Below are 17,500 nucleotides of genomic sequence, written 5' to 3'. Positions count from 1 at the left end.
AGGGATGAAAGAGTGAAGATGCTGGTTAACTCTTGCATTAGGGATTAGGACAGCACAGGGATGAAAGAGTGAAGGTGCTGGTTAACTACTACTACAACTACTACCACTACCACTATCACCACCACTACCACTATTCTGCAGGGACGAGATGATCAACTTTGCCCTCCAGCGCGGGTTGCAGGCGAGTCGCAGCAAGATCGTCTATTTCCGCCACAATGACCTTGACCACCTGAAGGAGCTGCTGGAGGAACAGGAGAAGGCTGACAAGAAGGTGGGTGGGAAGGAGGAGGAGGAGGGTGGAGAGAAGAGGAGGAGGTGGAACAGAAATGGGATGAGAGTGTGGGTGAAGGAGGAAGAGGAGAGGGTGGAGGAGGTAAGGAGGAAAGGGTGGGTGACGGGAATGGAGGAGGAGGAGGAAGAAGAAGGAAGAGGAGGAGGAGGAGAGGGGTGGGGGGAGAAGGAGAAATATGCAGAAGGGCAGGGAAGGAAAAGGGTAGGAAGGGGAAGGGAAGGGAAGGGAGGGGAAGGAAAAGGAAGGGAAGGGAAGGACCACACACAAACCAGGCCACACCCCACACCCCCTATTGGTTCCTGTAATAGCTGGTACTGGTTCTGCTAATATTGGTACCATTATTACTGGTATTGGTTTTGCTAGTACTATTATTACTGGTACTGGTTCTGTTGGTACCATTATTGTCGGTACTGGTTCCCCTAATACTGGTTTTGCTGGTACCGTTATTACTGGTACTGGTTCTGTTGGTACCATTATTGTCAGTACTGGTTCCCCTAATACTGGTTCTACCAAGGTACCCTCTTACCCCCAACACAACACCTTCTAACTCCCCTTCCCCCTCCCCTCCGTTATTACTGGTACTGGTTTTGGTTGTACTGTTATTACTGGTACTGGATCTATTGGTACCATTATTACAGGTACTGGTTCCCCTAATACTGGTTCTACTCCTTAACCCCCAGCACAACACCCCCTTACCCCCTTCCCACTCCCCTCCATTATTACTGGTACTGGTTTTGGTGGTACCTTTATTACTGGTACTGGATCTATTGGTACCATTATTGTCAGTACTGGTCCCCCTAATACTGGTTCTACCCCCTTCTAACCCCCCTTCCCCCTCTCCCCCAGGACCCCCGCCGCGCCAACGCCACCCGCAAGTTCCTGGTGGTTGAGGGCATCTATTTCAACACTGGCCAGCTGTGTGACCTGCCCGGGCTGGTGGCACTGCGGCGACGGTACAAACTGCGGCTCTTCCTGGACGAGAGCGTGTCCTTCGGTACCCTGGGGAGCCGCTGCAGGGGCGTGACCGACCACTATGGGGTGCCGGTGCGTTTGGGGGGGAGGCGGCGGGGGGGAGGGTTCCTTTAAATTCCGTTGGTCAGATCTGAATGTCATTTCTATCGTGAAGAGAATTGGTATGCTTATAATCCATCTTCTTCTTAGTTTTATCATTATTGTCATCATTATTATTGTTATTAAGTGTTTTTTAAAGGATACTACCATAACCAATTCTCTTCATTAGCATCCAACACTCTTTAGAAGCATCCAACACTCTTTAGCAGCACCCAACACTCTTTAGCATCATCCAACACTCTTTAGCATCATCCAACACTCTTTAACAGCATCCAACACTCTTTAGCAGCATCCAACCCTCTTTAACAGCATCCAACCCTCTCTTTCTCTCTCTCCCTGCAGCTGAAGGAGGTGGACCTGCTGATGGGCACACTGGAGGGGGCTGGGGGCTGCGCGGGGGGCTTCTGCGTGGGGACGGACTTCGTTGTGGAGCATCAGAGGCTCTCCGGACTGGGGTACTGTTTCTCCGCTTCCCTTCCACCTATGCTTGCCGCGGCCTCCATGAAGGTAAGGGGGTGGAGGGGAGGGGAGGGAGAGAGAGAGAGAGAGGGAGAGGGAGAGGGAGAGAGAGAGAGAGAAAGAAGGTAAGGAAAGAAAAGGAAGGGGAAGGTCGACAAAGAGAGAGAGAGAGAGAGAGAGAGAGAGAGAGAGAGAGAGAGAGAGAGAGAGAGAGAGAGAGATAACAAACTAATATATATTTCTCCGTTTTTCTTTATTTCTTTCTTTAATTTCTCTTCTCCTTTCCTCCTCCTCCTCCTCCTCCCTTTTTTCACCTAATCCTTCTCCTCCTCCTCTTCTTCCTGTTTCTCCTCCACATCATCTTCCTCCTCCTCCTCCTCCTCCTCCTCCTGCAGGTGGTGGATGTGCTGGAGAAGGAGGGCGGCTACTTGGTGGAGACTCTTCAAGACCGCTGCCGACAGACACACAAGGCCCTCACCGCTGCCCTGCCCCCCTCGGTACGTACACACACACACACACACACACACACACACACACACACACACACACACACACACACACACACTTAACAACAACAACAAAAACAACAGTAATTAATGCCCTTCTTCCGCTCCGCCCCGCCCTGCCCCCCCTCCAGGTTGAGTTGGTGGGCGACCCGATCAGCCCCATCAAGCATCTGCGCCTCGCCCCGCCCTGCCCCGAGGACCCAGACCAGGGCGAGGAGACCCTGCGACAGGTAGTGGAGCAGGTGAGAGAGAGAGAGAGAGAGAGAATTTGCACACTCATACTATTGAATATCTTACATCCTGCTTCCCTTCTTCCTCCTCCTCATCATCATCATCCTCATCCTCCTCCTCTCCCATAGGCCCAAGAGGAGGGAGTTGCCCTGACTGTAGCCTCATACATCCGAAGCCAAGAGCGACATCCTCCCCCTCCCTCCATCCGTCTCGCACTGAACCTCCAGCTGACTGACCAGGACATAAGTACCCTCACCGGCGCCATCTGTCGGGCGGTGGAGAAAGTACTGGGCTGAGGAGAGAGAGAGAGATGCTAGTAAGGGTAGTAAGAGAGAGTTTGTAGGAAAATAGGATCTTGTACATTAGGGCCCCGTGGCTAGCATCTTCTGTAACTAGCGATTTCAATGTTGCCTGATTATATGTGAATTGATTTTATTTATTACTATTCTTTTTGCAGCAAGAATGAAGATGCTGGTTGACTCTTGCATAAGGGATTTGGACAGGATTGGGATGAGCTTGAACAGAGAGTCATAGGCAGGAGGAAAGGAAAGGGATGAAAGAATGAAGATGCTGGTTGACTCTTGCATAAGGGATTTGGACAGGATAGGGATGAGCTTGAACAGAGAGTCATAGGCAGGAGGAAAGGGAAGGGATGAAAGAATGAAGATGCTGGTTGACTCTTGAGTTTACCAGCAGAAGGGATGAAGGGATGAAAGAATGAAGATGCTGGTTGACTCTTGCATAAGGGATTTGGACAGGATAGGGATGAGCTAGAGTAGAAAGTTGTAGGCAGGAGGAAATACAGACGAAGGAAGGAAGGCTGTTATTGAGTTTACCAGCAGAAGGGATGAAGGAATGAAGGAATGAAGATGCTGGTTGACTCTTGCATAAGGGATTTGGACAGAATAGGGATGAGCTAGAGTAGAAAGTCATAGGCAGGAGGAAATACAGACGAAGGAAGGAAGGCTGTTATTGAGTTTACCAGCAGAGGGGATGAAAGAATGAAGATGCTGGGTGACTCTTGCATATGGGATTTGGACAGGATAAGGATGAGGTAGAGTAGAAAGTTGTAGGCAGGAGGAAATTCAGACGAAGGAAGGAAGGCTGTTATCGAGTTTACCAGCAGAAGGGATGAAGGAATGAAGATGCTGGTTGACTCTTGCATAAGGGATTTGGACAGGATAAGGATGAGGTAGAGTAGGAAGTTGTAGGCAGGAGGAAATACAGACGAAGGAAGGAAGGCTGTTATCGAGTTTACCAGCAGAAGGGATGAAAGAATGAAGATGCTGGTTGACTCTTGCATAAGGGATTTGGACAGGATAAGGATGAGGTAGAGTAGAAAGTTGTAGGCAGGAGGAAATTCAGACGAAGGAAGGAAAGGGAAGGGATGAAAGAATGAAGATGCTGGTTGACTCTTGCATATGGGATTTGGACAGGATAGGGATGAGGTAGAGTAGAAAGTTGTAGGCAGGAGGAAATACAGACAAAGGAAGGAAGGCTGTTATTGAGTTTACCAGCAGAAGGGATGAAAGAATGAAGATGCTGGTTGACTCTTGCATAAGGGATTTGGACAGAATAGGGGCGAGCTAGAGTAGAAAGTTGCAGGCAGGAGGAAATACAGACGAAGGAAGGAAGGCTGTTATCGAGTTTACCAGGGAAGGGATGAAGGAATGAAGACGCTGGTTGACTCTTGCATAAGGGATTTGGACAGGATAGGAATGAACTAGAACAGAGAGTCATATGCAGGAGGAAATGAAGACATGGGAAGGAAGGCTGTTATTGAGTTTACCAGCAGAAGGGATGAAAGAATGAAGATGCTGGTTGACTCTTGCATAAGGGATTTGGACAGGATAGGGACGAGCTGGAGCAGAAAGTCGCGTGAAATAGAGAAAAATAAATACCATCGCCTGTGAAGTTTCAATCTGTTTTTATTTTTGCTGCTTATTTAAAGTTTGCCTCAGAACTAGCGACATTTTTTCATTCATTTCCTGCAAGACACGGGACCCCACTGTAGAGAGAGATGCTAGTTAGACTATTAATAAGAGAGAGAGAGAGAGAGAGAGAGAGAGAGAGAGAGAGCGCACACATACATTTAGGAGTTATGAAGGAAAGTTAAGAGACAAAAATATCATAGTTAACTTTAGCTGACCTGACACAGTTATCTCTATAGCAAGACAGTGATAGGGAGAGAGAGGTAGAGATAGAGATGAGAGTTAACATTAACACACAAACAAGCACTTAATTTAATCACTTGTGTTCCTTTTGTTTTGTCAATAAAGAAAAAGAAAAAAAAAACTTATAGCATTTCATAATTACAATATACTTCTCACCAGTGTCACATATGTATTAATGGTACCATATATCGTAAGGGTACCATATATCAACGGTACCATATATTTTTAACGGTACCAAATATCACAACGGTACCATATATATCCTAATGGTACCAAATATCTTAACGGTACCATATATTTTTAATGGTACCAATTCTTAGGGGTACTATATATTTCCTAATGGTACCAAATATCTCAACGGTACCATATATTTCCTAATGGTACCAAGCAACTCCTAACAGTTAAACAGTACCATATATATTGTAACGGTACCAAATATCACAACGGTACCATATTTTTAATGGTACCAAATATCTTAGTGGTACCGTATATTTCCTAATGGTACCAAATATCTTAACGGTACCATATATATCCTAATGGTACCAAATATCTCAACGGTACCATATATTTCCTAATGGTACCAAGCATCTCCTAACAGTACCATATATATTGTAACGGTACCAAATATCACAACGGTACCATATATTTTTAATGGTACCAAATATCTTAGTGGTACCATATATTTCCTAATGGTACCAAACATCTCTTAACGGTACCAGCCCTTGTATTGATCTAAATGGAGAGGAAAGGAAGTCATGTGTGGCTTGAAGGTGTAGATAATTAAATGCCTATATTATTAAATGTATTGGCACCTCAGTTCGCCTGTTTAAAAAGCCTCTGCAGGAACTTAATTGCTGTGATTTTCATGGACTGTTTAAATTTGTGATCCTAGTGATATAGTTCTACATTCCTTCTACATTTTGAATGGGAAAATCACCCATGAAAGGCATATGACCACAGATGTTGCGCCGACTAAACGAAACTTTCCAACTTTCCTCTGACATCAAAATAGTCGTATTAGGACCCTGCTATGTTTGATAATATGGGAGGCCGTTAAATGTAGGGGAGAGCGGTGATGATTCGGACAGTGGGTTAATTGGTCCGGCCATTATTGTAAAGTGAGATTTTGTGTGAATGTGTAAAACTTTGTTGCCTTGGCCCACAAAGGGACAACCACGCCCTCAGAGCTGTTCTTTTCGATGCAAGTCCTATTTTATGTTTTTTTTGCATCTCGTATGTAATATTTTCAGGGTGTATCGTAAGCTCTCACTTCAAAAACGTGCCAATTAGCGAAATGTAGATTATAAAATGTTTTGTTGTAGATATAATCTTATTTATTAGCCAATCAAACTTAAGTTATACTAATATTATGGCGAGTATATATGAGTGTCCCTATCACCCACCTCCCTGGCCGAACCATTACCACGGGCGGGGATGGTTCGGACAATTTAGAAACCTGTCTTTCATTGCCTATATCTGAAAACTGGAAATAGCTACGGGTGTCATATTAGCAGCCTAAAGAGACAAATGATAGAGGAACATTTTGAGATCAACAAAATTACATTACTTCTTAAACTTTTTTTTCTATAAATATTTTTCTAAAAAGTCCGAATCATCACGTACCGCTCTCCCTATACACATATGTCACCCTCCATCCAATCACCTCTTTATCGTATATTAATGGAGAGTGGAGAAATAATTAACCTTACGTGTAATAAGGGAGTATATATATTTGTGCCATGGCCGGGTTGACATTCTCCTAATCGTGTCAAGGTAGGACCAGCCTTCAAATTATAAGAGTCGGTGCATGAGTGTGAGTGCGGCTTAATTAAGAACAAAAGAAACATTATACAAAGAAAATCATATGTCACTATACGAATTTAATCCTATATACGTATTTTAATAAGAGAACATATATAGTGATATGTACATACAGCACATACCTAATATTAAAAATCACTATAGTATGTAACAAAAAGAAAGTGAAAGGAGTGACAGGCAAGCAAGCAGGTAAGGAAAAAAAAAAGCGGGAAAACGAGAACGGGTGGGAAGAGATGACGCAATAGGTTAGCAATGCGTTAGGCTAGTTTTGGGACCTTTGCGTTGGGCTAGTTTGGGACCTATGCGTTGGGCTAGTTTGGGTGTCGAACCGTTGGGCTACTTTTGGGGCCTTTGCGTTGGGCTAGTTTGGGGGTCTATGCTTTAATTGGGCTAGTTTGGGGGCTTATATATGCGTTGGGCTAGTTTGGGGGCCTATGCGTTGGGCTATAGTTTAGGGGTCTACGCATTGGGATAGTTTAATTAGGGGCCTATGCGTTGGGCTAGTAATTTGGGGGTCTATGCTTTGGGCTAGTTTGGGGGCCTATGCGTTGGGCTAGTAATTTGGGTGTCTATGCTTTGGGCTAGTTTGGGGGCCTATGCGTTGGGGTATAGTTTAGGGGTCTATGCTTTGGGCTAGTTTGGGGGCCTATGCGTTGGGCTAGTAATTTGGGGGTCTACGCATTGGGGTAGTTTAGAGGCCGCTATGCGTTGGGCTATATAGTTTCGTGTAAAAATAAGGAAATGTAGACCAATTAATTAATATAAGAAAATACGGAAAAAGTGAAAGTATACAGGTATGACATGTTGGGCTAGGAAGGTGTTCGATCGGGGCTGCCAGACCAATAAGCAGAGAAAAACATTGATACACCAATTAATTTATATAAAAAAATTGGGCTATTATTATGTTACGATGGAGGGCTGGAAAAAAACGCCCAATGTTTGCAAATACTTGAATAAAACCAACAAAAAAACACCAGTTCAGCACAAAACCAATCACAAAAACACAAATAACGCACAGATAACATAAATTAGTCATCTATTGAGCTACGTGGTGCAATAATTAAGGAAAAGCAAATTAACGTATAACCCGCCCAACGGCCCTAAAAAACAGCCCAAAGTCACATCCAAGAAAACAAATAATGGAAAAAAACACCAATAAAACGCAAAATCATTATAAAAAACACAAATAACACACACTCATCTAACCCTTGAGCGAGGTGATGTAATATATAAGGATTGATTGATTGATTGATAGTTTATAAGGAAAGAGAAAAAAAACCGCCCAATTATAACAGTCCCCCCCCCCTCCCGCCCCCCCTAAAAAAGAGCCCAAATTTAAACCACTAAAAAAACACAAATAAAGCCGAAAAACACCAATAAAACACAAAATCAATATTAAAAAACACAGATAACACACACACATTTAACCCTTGAGGTAGATATGCAATATAAGGAAGGAAATAAAACCCGCCCAATTATAACAGTCCCCCCCCTAAAAAAAGCCCAAAGCCATTAATAAAGCACAAGTAAAGCCAAAAAACGCCAATAAAACACAGAACCAATAAAGAAAAACACAAATAACACACACGACCTCATTATAACTTGATGCAATAATTATAGAGGAAAGAAAACCGCGCGCCCAGTTAACCCGCCCAATGGTCCCTCAAAACCGCCCAACCCGCCCAAACGCCATAATAAAACACAAATAAAGCCAAAAAAAACGCCGCCAATACAACACAAAACCAACAAACTAACACACATACAACCTTGATAACATGGTGGTGCAATTATAGAGAGGAAGGAAAACGGTCACCAGGAAAACCCGCCCAATTAACGGTCCCTCAAAACCGCCCAACCCGCCCAAACGCCCCTATAAAACAAATAATTAAAGCAAAAAAAAACACCAATGAAAAACAATGTCAATATAAAAAAACACACAAATAGGACATACAACCTCGATAACTTGGTGGTGCAATTGCAAGGAAGGAAAACCCGCCCAAATAACCCGCCCAACGGTCCCTCAAAATCGCCCAACCCGCCCAAGCGCCCTCACTCTCCCTCGAGGCCACCATGCAAAGAGTTGGTCAGGTGTTCGACTCCCCCGCGCCTCTCCCACGTGCTCTCCTCCCCTGTGGCCACACCCAGCAAGAGTCCCTGCCCTCGTGAGGTGACGGAGACGCGCACAGCCTCCCAGCGCCAGGAAAAAACACGCCCAAATGCCTAAAAACAGAAGGAAGGGAGGAGGTGGTGTTGGTGGGGCTGCCGTGGCTCAACAAGGTGTGTGTGTGTGTGTGTGTGTATGTACGTTTTTTTAAGGTCCCATGTACGTATGTCTGTGTGTGTGTACGTTTTTTTGTGTACGTATGTGCGTGTGTGTGTACTTTTGGATAATGGTGGTAAGCGTGAGGGGGGGGGGGGGGTTGTGTGTGTGTGTGTGTGTGTACTTTTGAAGGTCATGTGTGCGTGGGTTTTGGCGGGATAGCTCTGTGTACGTGTGTGTGTGTGGCCGTGTGTGTACGTTTTTAGAGGGGCTGTGTGTGTGTGTGTGTGTGTGTGTGTGTGTGTGTGTGTGTGTGTGTGTGTGACCTTCTGTTTCTATTCTTCCTCTTCCATATGTGTGTGTGTGTGTTCTTCCTCCTCCTTCATGTGTGTGTGTGTGTGTGTGTCCAGCTGGTGACCGTGTGTGTATGTTTAGAAACGTACACAGTGACCTTGAGTTGACCGTACCCATTGTGTGTATATGTATGTATGTATGTGTGTGAGAGAGAGAGAGAGAGAGAGAGTTAGTACTATATGTCTGTGTATGTATGTTAATGTGTATGTCTGTATGTATGTAACCTTTCTAATGATGATGATGATGACCAGCTGGTACCATTCCAAGGGTCACAGGTTACCCCAAACTCACATGCATAGTTGACCTACCAGTGTAACCAATCAATTAACCCATCCGCTGCAATTGCCACAGATTTAACCTTCACTGGTAGCCTGGTAACATACACTCCCAGGTCTTTCTCTGCCTCTGTGGTGGATAGTGGAGTGTTTCCCATGTGGTATTGGTGTGCTGGATATCCCTTCACTGGTAGCCTGGTAACATACACTCCCAGGTCTTTCTCTGCCTCTGTGGTGGATAGTGGAGTGTTTCCCATGTGGTATTGGTGTGCTGGATTTGACCTTCACTGGTAGCCTGGTAACACACACTCCCAGGTCTTTCTCTGCCTCTGTGGTGGATAGTGGAGTGTTTCCCATGTGGTATTGGTATGCTGGATTTGACCTTCACTGGTAGCCTGGTAACATACAGTCCCAGGTCTTTCTCTGCCTCTGTGGTGGATAGTGGAGTGGTTCCCATTTGGTATTGGTATGCTGGATTTGACCTTCACTGGTAGCCTGGTAACATACACTCCCAGGAGTTAGTTAGAAGCGTGGGTTTTTCACATTTAATTGGACATGTTACAAATTATATCGTTTATTAGTGTGTGTGTGCGTGTATGTGTGTGTGTGTGTGTGTGTGTGTGCGTGTATGTGTGTGTGCGTGTCATGACTCTGTCCACGAAATCAAGTTAGCTTTCGTTTTGTGAATATAAAATGATAAAGGGTCTCCCCCCCCCCCCCCTCTTGTGACTTCCTTGTCTGTGTAAGAGATTATAAGTTGGGTTGTCATTCAGTTAGGTTTAAATATTATGGGGTGGGTGGGAGAGGGATGATGCCCCCCCCCTCCACCCCACATGTTAGGTTAGGTTAGATTGGGATTCAGTAGATAGGTATAAATAATTTTGGTAAAGGCTCGCGATTCTGCCATTATGTTTTGGGCTAGTACAGTGTAGGGTGTAAACTATAGCATTGGGCTGGTTTGGGCTCGTTTAATGTAGAGGGGTGAAGTGTAGCGTTGGGCTGGTTTGGGCTAGTTTTAATGTAGAGGGGTGAAGTGTAGCATTGGGCTGGTTTGGGCTAGTTTTAATGTAGAGGGGTGAAATGTAGCATTGGGCTGGTTAGGGCTAGTGTAGTGTAGGGGGGTTGAAGTGTAACATTGGGCTGATTTGGGCTAGTTTTAATGTAGGGGTAAGTGTAGCATTGGGCTGGTTTGGGCTAGTGCAGTGTTGGGCATAATGATATAGAAAGATAATAATAATAATAATAATAATAATAATTGCCAGCTGGTGTGTCTACTTGTTATATAAATCTCACTATCGGACAAGTTCATTTCTTATCTCAATTTCTGTCTGTCTTTTATTTTTATTTTTTGTGTGTGTGTGTTATCAGTCTGTCTGTGTGTATGTCTGTTTCTAAGCTGTGTGTGTGTGTTGGGAAGCCATATCATAACTCTCTCTCTCTCTCTCTCTCTCTCTCTCTCTCTCTCTCTCTCTCTCTCTCTCTCTCTCTCTCTCTCTTATGGGGATTTTCAGAAAGTGGGTCATAAGCTTAACGGAGAGAGAGAGAGAGAGAGAGAGAGAGAGAGAGAGAGAGAGAGAGAGAGAGAGATTATCCTGTAGTACTTCTAACCATTTCTTAACCTCAATAGAGAGAGAGAGAGAGAGAGAGAGAGAGAGAGAGAGAATATTAGACACTAGTAATCAACCATCAACCTACTCCCCCCCTCCATCACCACCACCATCATCACCCCCCCCCCCTCTCAACCATCACCCCCCTCAACCACCTAATCTAACCTGACTTCTCTTTCCCCCTCCATCCGGCCCCCCCACACCATCGCCAGCCGCCAGCCACCAGGAAGACGAAGATGCCGCCAGCATTGCCAGCGACCTCACCGAGTCCACCGCCCAGCTGAGTGACGGTGTGTGTGTGTGTGTGTATGTGTGTGTGTATTTACCTATTTGTAGTATACAGGGCCTGAGCTCAATCTCTGTCTGTCCTGTCTCCCAATCTATACAATGTCCAGCTTTTCCTTCATTACATAGACAGTGTCCTCTTCAACAGTGTCCTTGCTAAGTCCATTCCATGTATCCACGCTCCTGTATGTTTTGCTGTGATGGAGCTGTCTCAAGGATAAGGGGTGTGAGGATCAAGGCCAGGAGTTACAAGGGAAAAACAGCCTTGTATTTGGTGTACCGAGGGCTGCCTTTCCCTTGTAGTTTAGGTGGTCTGAGCTAAGGTGTAATAGTCTGGTCTCCACATCTACATTCATCCAGCCTTTCCCTCATTTGGTGGACACTGCTCGCCTCCACCACCTCTTCCTGCAAGCTGTTCCATGCATTAACACTTCTATGTGGAAAACTATACTTCTTCATGTCACTCAAACAGGTTCCTTTATTAAGTTTCTTTCCATGTCCTCTCAGCCCCTGCATTCTCACAGTCCACCTCATCAAACTTATTTACCAACTTATACAGCGTGATCAGATCTCCTCTCTCCCTTCTTTGTTCCAATGTCGCTAAGTCCATCTCCTTCAATCTGTCTTCATATGTCATATTTGAGAGTTCTGACCTGCCTCTCCCAGTGCAAACCTCTCCCTCCTGTTCTCCCTGGGATGTGAAGCCTGGCCTGCCTCTCCCAGTGCAAACCTCTCCCTCCTGTTCTCCCTGGGATGTGAAGCCTGGCCTGCCTCTCCCATTGCAAACCTCTCCCTCCTGTTCTCCCTGGGATGTGAAGCCTGGCCTGCCTCTCCCATTGCAAACCTCTCCCTCCTGTTCTCCCTGGGATGTGAAGCCTGGCCTGCCTCTCCCATTGCAAACCTCTCCCTCCTGTTCTCCCTGGGATGTGAAGCCTGGCCTGCCTCTCCCAGTGCAAACCTCTCCCTTCTGTTCTCCCTGGGATGTGAAGCCTGGCCTGCCTCTCCCACAGAACCTCTCCCTTCTGTTCTCCCCTGGGATGTGAAGCCTGGTGGACCTGGCCCGTCCCACACACGCACCAACGCACTCACGGCCCTCACCACCGCCATGCAGAAGAGGTGCGTTGGGGTTGGGGGTTGGGTAGGTTAGGTTAGGGTGTGTTAGGTAGGTTAGGTTAGGGTGCGTTGGTCGGTTAGGCTAGGTTAGGGTGCGTTGGTAGGTTAGGTTTGGATAGGGTGCATTGTTAGGTTAGGTTAGGGTATGCTAGGTTAGGTTAGGGTGCATTGGTAGGTTAGATTAGGGTATGCTAGGTTAGGTTAGGGTATGTTGGTCGGTTAGGTTAGAGTGTGTTGGGTTAGGTTAGGGTTAATAAGCTTGATAGTAAGTCAGTTTGTTAGATAGTCAGTCAGTCACTTAGGTTAGGGTTAATAAGCTAGATAGTAAGTAAGTCAGTTTGTTAGATAGTCAGTCAGTCACTTAGTCATTCAGTCAGTTATAGTCCGTTTCATTCCGTCTGTCCACCAACAAAGGCTGTGAATATCAACCATTGTGATTGACATTCAAGCTTTTTTTTTTCAATAATATATTTGAATGTTTATGTATACAAAAAAACAACTCAGTCATTTGCATCGATAATCTAACATACAAGTTACAAGCACAGGAAAAGACAAGCTTGTATCAGATATCATAGTCGCATCACGCTGGAACGATCTATGGGTTTTCAAATTCATCGATTGATAGCTCATTCCAGGTATATTAAAAGACATCTGGCTCTGCACTTGTAAATAAAGGGTATCATCATAATTTACTGCATGTTAATAACGATTGATAAGCATGAAATAGTAAATAATAACTGTTGAATGCAATGCTAGGCTATTTAGAATATTAGGCTACCCATGTTATTTGTATGCAACACATCAAAATTTCTTATGTATAGACACTTGCAGAGTCAGATCCTGCACCACCAACACCAACACCACCCCATCACCACCACCACCCACCACAGCATACAAACTTTCCCCCCTCCCCTCCCCTACCCTTTCCTCTCCTCCCACCCCATTACCCTCCCCACCACCACCATCACCCCAACACCACTCACCAACCACAGCATACAATCTTCCCCTCCCCTCCCCTACCCTTTCCTCTCCTCCCACCCCATTACCCTCCCCACCACCACCACCATCACCACTACTCACAACACCACCACCACCTCAGGGTCATGACGGTGTTCCTGCTCGAGCACCACCAGACCTTCAGTGACCTTGTGGAGCGCTCGCTGCGGAAGGGACGCGGGCCGGAGCAGGTCGCCGCTGGCCGCCTCGCTTCCCTGCTGTTGCTGTCCCTGTCGCCCTGCTCGGAGGTGGAGGAGGTAAGGGAGGGTGGGGAGGAGGGGTAGGGAGGAAGGGAGAGAAGAGGAAAAGAGAGGTGGTTGGGTATTTGAGAGAGAGAGAGAGAGAGAGAGACTGAACCCCCATCTAACCCTTAACCCCCCACCCCCCCTTCCCCCCAGGTGTACCAGACGCTGTCCCCGCTGCTGCGCGTGGCCGTGACAGACCCGGCCGGGCCACGCGAGGGCCGGACGGAGTGTGCCCACACCCTGGCGCTGGCCACTCTGCTGGCCTGCCACGATTTGGGCCAGGTCACCAGCGCCATGAACACCCTGCACTCCGTCTTCGCCGCCTCCCTGCCCAAGGTGACCACAGGGGGAGGGGGGAGACAGGGTTACAGGGGTCAGTTTGTCTTTTTTGTTTTTTTAAGTTTCTTTGGGGGGGGAAGAATCATTGCCTTGGTTCTCCTAAGAGTCTGTGATGACTACTACTACTACTACTACTACTACTTACTACTAGGGAATGGAATGAAAAGGAAAAAGAGGGAAGGGATAGGAAGGAAAGGGAAAGGGAAGGGAAGAAGGGGAAAGATAACATGGGAAAGGAAAGGAAGGAAAGTATGTTGGGTTAAAAAAAGGGAAGGGGAGGAGAATGAAAAAGAGGGAAGGGAAGAAGGGATAGGAAGGAAAGTATGATAGGTTAAAATAGGGAAGGGAAGGAGAATGAAAAAGAGGAAAGAAGGGATAGGAAGGAAAATATGATAGGTTAAAGAATAGGGAAAGGAAGGGAAAAGAAGGAAAGGAAAGGGCTGACAGGGGAGAGAGAGAGAGAGAGAGACACACCACCACCACCACCACCTTCATTTCCATTTCGCAGGGTAATGGAGAGCTGCCCACCCACCCGCCCGCCCTCACCGCCCTCCACACGGCTGCCCTTAATGGATTCTGCCTCCTCCTCTGCCTCATGGCCCCCGCCTCGGTCTACACCATGGCTAACAAGTGAGTCACCTTTAGATAATTAGTTAGCCAGTCAATTAGCCAGTCAGTCAGTCAGTCAGTCAGTCGGTAAGTAAGCCAGTCAGTCAGTCGGTAAGTAAGTCAATCTGTTAGTCAGTCAGTAAGTCAGCCATAGTTTCCTTGCTATCCCTATCCTATCCTTTCCCTTCCCTTCCCTTCGTTTCACTTTCCTATACTTTTCTTTCTCTTCCCTTCCCTTCCCTTACAGTTACCCCTGCATTCTTCCCTTCCTATTCCTTCCCTTCTCTTCTCATCCCTTCCTTTTCCTTCCCTTTCCTTCCCTTCCCTGTCCATTCCTGCCCTTCCCTTTCCCTTGCCTGTCCTTCCCTTCCGTTCCCTTTCTTTCCCAGTCATTTCCTTCCCTTTTGTGCCCTTCCCTTTTCTTCCCTTCCCTTCCATTACCTTCCCTGTTCTTTCCTTCCCTTCCCTTCCCTGCCCTTCCCTGTCCTTTCCTGCTCTTCCCTTCCCTTCCCTCTCCTTTCCTTCCCTGTCCTTCCCCTCTTCTTCCCTCTCTTTACCCACCCCTGCTCCACCCCACCCCCCAGCGACCTCATTTGACCTTACCTGACCACCTCTTCCCCCAGGTTAGTCAAGGAGATGTTTGACCTACTGGGGAGTGCCGACCTCGACCTCAGGATACAGGCCGGAGAGGCAGTGGCGCTGCTGTACGAATCCACCCGCACCCACGATCCTCGGTACAGGTGGACACGCGAGAAGGAGCTGTGTGCGGTGCTGAACGGTGGGTGCTGGGGGTGGGGGTGGGGGTGGGGTGATGAATAGTACGTTTACCCCTTGAAGCGTGGCCTTGTTTTGCCGTGCTTGTCCTCCCACGCGGGCATATTCAGGGTAAAACACACCTTACTTCAACCTGTCTTACCTTCATTCCTGCTTACCTCACGTGACTGAATAAAGTATCATTGTAGAGTACATACCCTTAACTGTCCCTTGACGTTACGTTGAAGACTATATAATCATTGGTAGAGCGATTACAGGGCACTGAATAGGATCACTGAAAGCACATACGGTTTTTCATCCCCCATGGATCTCACCTCCCCTCTCACCCCTCCACCCCCAGAGCTGGCCACCGACTCCCACAAATTCCGCGCCAAGAAGGACCGAAAGCAGCAGCGCGCCTCCTTCCGCGACGTGGTTCGGGCGGTGGAGGAGGGCGAGGTCCCCGAGGAGTCCGTCAGCGTGGGTCCCCAGCATCAACGTCAAGAGCTTCTCCTCGATTCCTGGTCCCTCAAGCTGCAGTATCAAGCACTGTGCCGTGTGCTGACCCAGGGACTCAGCACTCACATCACCTTCAATGCTGGGGTGTGTAGGGGTGCTGGGGAGGGGGGTGATGATGGTGTCTTGGAAGGGGTGTAGGGTGGAGTGATGTCTGGGAGTTGTGTAGGTGTGTGGAAGAGATGTGGTGAGGGAGAGGGGGTGTGTTTGAGTGTGTAAGGTGGAAGGGGATGAAGAAGGGTGTCTGGAAGGGGTGCAGGGGTGAGGAGAGGTGTCCAGAGGGGTGTATATGGTGTGTGGAAGGTGGAAGGGAGCTGGGAGGGGTGAAGAAAAGGGTGGGAAGGGAGAGAGGGGTGTGTGTGAAGTGGAAGGGGTATCTGCTGGGGTGTAGGGGGTGAAGAAGGGTGCTTGAAAGGGGTGTAGGGGTAGCGGTCACTTCCCCCGGGGCACACTCTCTCTCTCTCTCTCTCTCTCTCTCTCTCTCTCCTTTCCTTCCTTAATTCTCTCCTTCCCTCCCTCCCTTCATTCTCCTTTATCTTTCCCTTCATTCTCTCCCTCCCTTTCTTCCTCCCCCTTTCCATTCCTTCCCATCCCAGTCACTCTCTCCTACCCTCTGACCCGCCCCTTCTCAACAGGTCCGGGACATGTTCAGCCTCGGTCCGCCACCAGAGCAGATCGACCGCAGCCTGGCCGCCCTCGCCCGCCGCGGCCAGAAGAAGCTGAACCGCGAGTCCCCCGCCTCCAAAGCCCGCCAGATGGCCCGCAACAAGAACAGGGACAACCGCGCCGCCGCCAAGACCTACGACGATTGACCTCCGGCGGCTGGCTATGATGAGGCGGCTGCTGGCGGCTGAGCTACATGGCGGCTGGCGGCTGCTTTTTTATTTAATTTTTTTTTTGCGTTAGGCTAGGTTAAGTTAGTTTGTTCGTTCTCTGGTTCGGTTCGGTTGACGGTTTATTTTTTTGGTTGTTTTGGTTGGGCAGGTCCGGTTAGTCGTACATTTTGCCAGTCAGTTAGTTCATGAGTTGGTTAGTGAGATATTTAGATAGCCAGTCAGTCAATTAGTGGGTTTGTAAGTATGTCTGTGCTATGGGCAGTTAATGAGTTCCCTAATTTGTTGACCGACCGACCGACCGACTGACTGACTGACCGACGGTTCGTTAAAATATTTTGCATTTCAGCCAGTCAGTCAGTCAGCAATTACTTAAAATCTACAGTTAGTTCAGTAGAAGAGACCGACTAACTGACTGACTTGACTGGAATTATGCATCGAGTTTATCAGTGAGTCAGTCAGTTATGCATGAGTGACTTACCGACCGAGTGACTGACTGACTGACTGACTGATGGTGGTATTAGGTGTTAAGCTCAGTAAATGTCAGTCAGTCAGTCAGTTAATCAGTCAGATGAAAAGCTTACTGACTAACTGACTGGGTGACTTGACTGAATTTTGCATTTATTAACAGCTCCAGTCAGTCAGTCAGTCAATATAGCTGACACTTGACTGACCGACCGAATTATTTTGAGTGCTGTAAATACTACTACTACTATTTCTACTAGTACTACTACTACTATTTCTTCTACTACTACTACTAC

General features: G+C 47.1%; 2 protein-coding genes and 1 long non-coding RNA gene across 4 annotated transcripts in view; all 3 read left to right on the top strand.

Annotated features, from left to right (window-relative positions):
* Positions 1-3,111, top strand: part of LOC127006345 (serine palmitoyltransferase 1-like) — a 9,155-nt gene extending 6,044 nt beyond the window's left edge. For both annotated transcript variants that reach the window (XM_050876173.1, XM_050876172.1), the window contains exons 6-11: positions 142-271; positions 1,139-1,336; positions 1,706-1,870; positions 2,218-2,319; positions 2,460-2,570; positions 2,688-3,111. In XM_050876173.1, coding sequence (XP_050732130.1) covers positions 142-271; positions 1,139-1,336; positions 1,706-1,870; positions 2,218-2,319; positions 2,460-2,570; positions 2,688-2,855 — 874 coding nt within the window. In that variant the 3' untranslated portion in view covers positions 2,856-3,111. The remainder of the gene's footprint in view (positions 1-141; positions 272-1,138; positions 1,337-1,705; positions 1,871-2,217; positions 2,320-2,459; positions 2,571-2,687) is intronic.
* A 137-nt stretch (positions 3,112-3,248) lies between these two features.
* LOC127006346 (uncharacterized) lies at positions 3,249-4,526 on the top strand. Its single transcript, XR_007759489.1, has 2 exons — positions 3,249-3,889; positions 4,008-4,526. It is a non-coding gene; the product is annotated as an uncharacterized LOC127006346 (long non-coding RNA).
* Positions 4,527-12,402: 7,876 nt separating this feature from the next.
* The window catches only part of LOC127006340 (interferon-related developmental regulator 1-like), a 6,032-nt gene continuing 934 nt past the window's right edge, over positions 12,403-17,500 (top strand). Inside the window, exons 1-7 of the mRNA XM_050876169.1 lie at positions 12,403-12,451; positions 13,548-13,701; positions 13,843-14,025; positions 14,537-14,658; positions 15,261-15,415; positions 15,752-15,993; positions 16,542-17,500. The exon at positions 16,542-17,500 is cut by the window's right edge and continues 934 nt beyond it. Of these exons, the coding sequence (XP_050732126.1) occupies positions 12,441-12,451; positions 13,548-13,701; positions 13,843-14,025; positions 14,537-14,658; positions 15,261-15,415; positions 15,752-15,993; positions 16,542-16,718 (1,044 nt within the window). The 5' untranslated portion in view covers positions 12,403-12,440 and the 3' untranslated portion in view covers positions 16,719-17,500. The remainder of the gene's footprint in view (positions 12,452-13,547; positions 13,702-13,842; positions 14,026-14,536; positions 14,659-15,260; positions 15,416-15,751; positions 15,994-16,541) is intronic.

Source organism: Eriocheir sinensis, chromosome 32, assembly GCF_024679095.1.
Source record: "Eriocheir sinensis breed Jianghai 21 chromosome 32, ASM2467909v1, whole genome shotgun sequence".
Taxonomy (NCBI): Eukaryota; Metazoa; Arthropoda; class Malacostraca; order Decapoda; family Varunidae; genus Eriocheir; species Eriocheir sinensis.
Note: the sequence above shows the minus strand (reverse complement) of the source record. Positions and strands in the feature narration are given on the sequence as shown.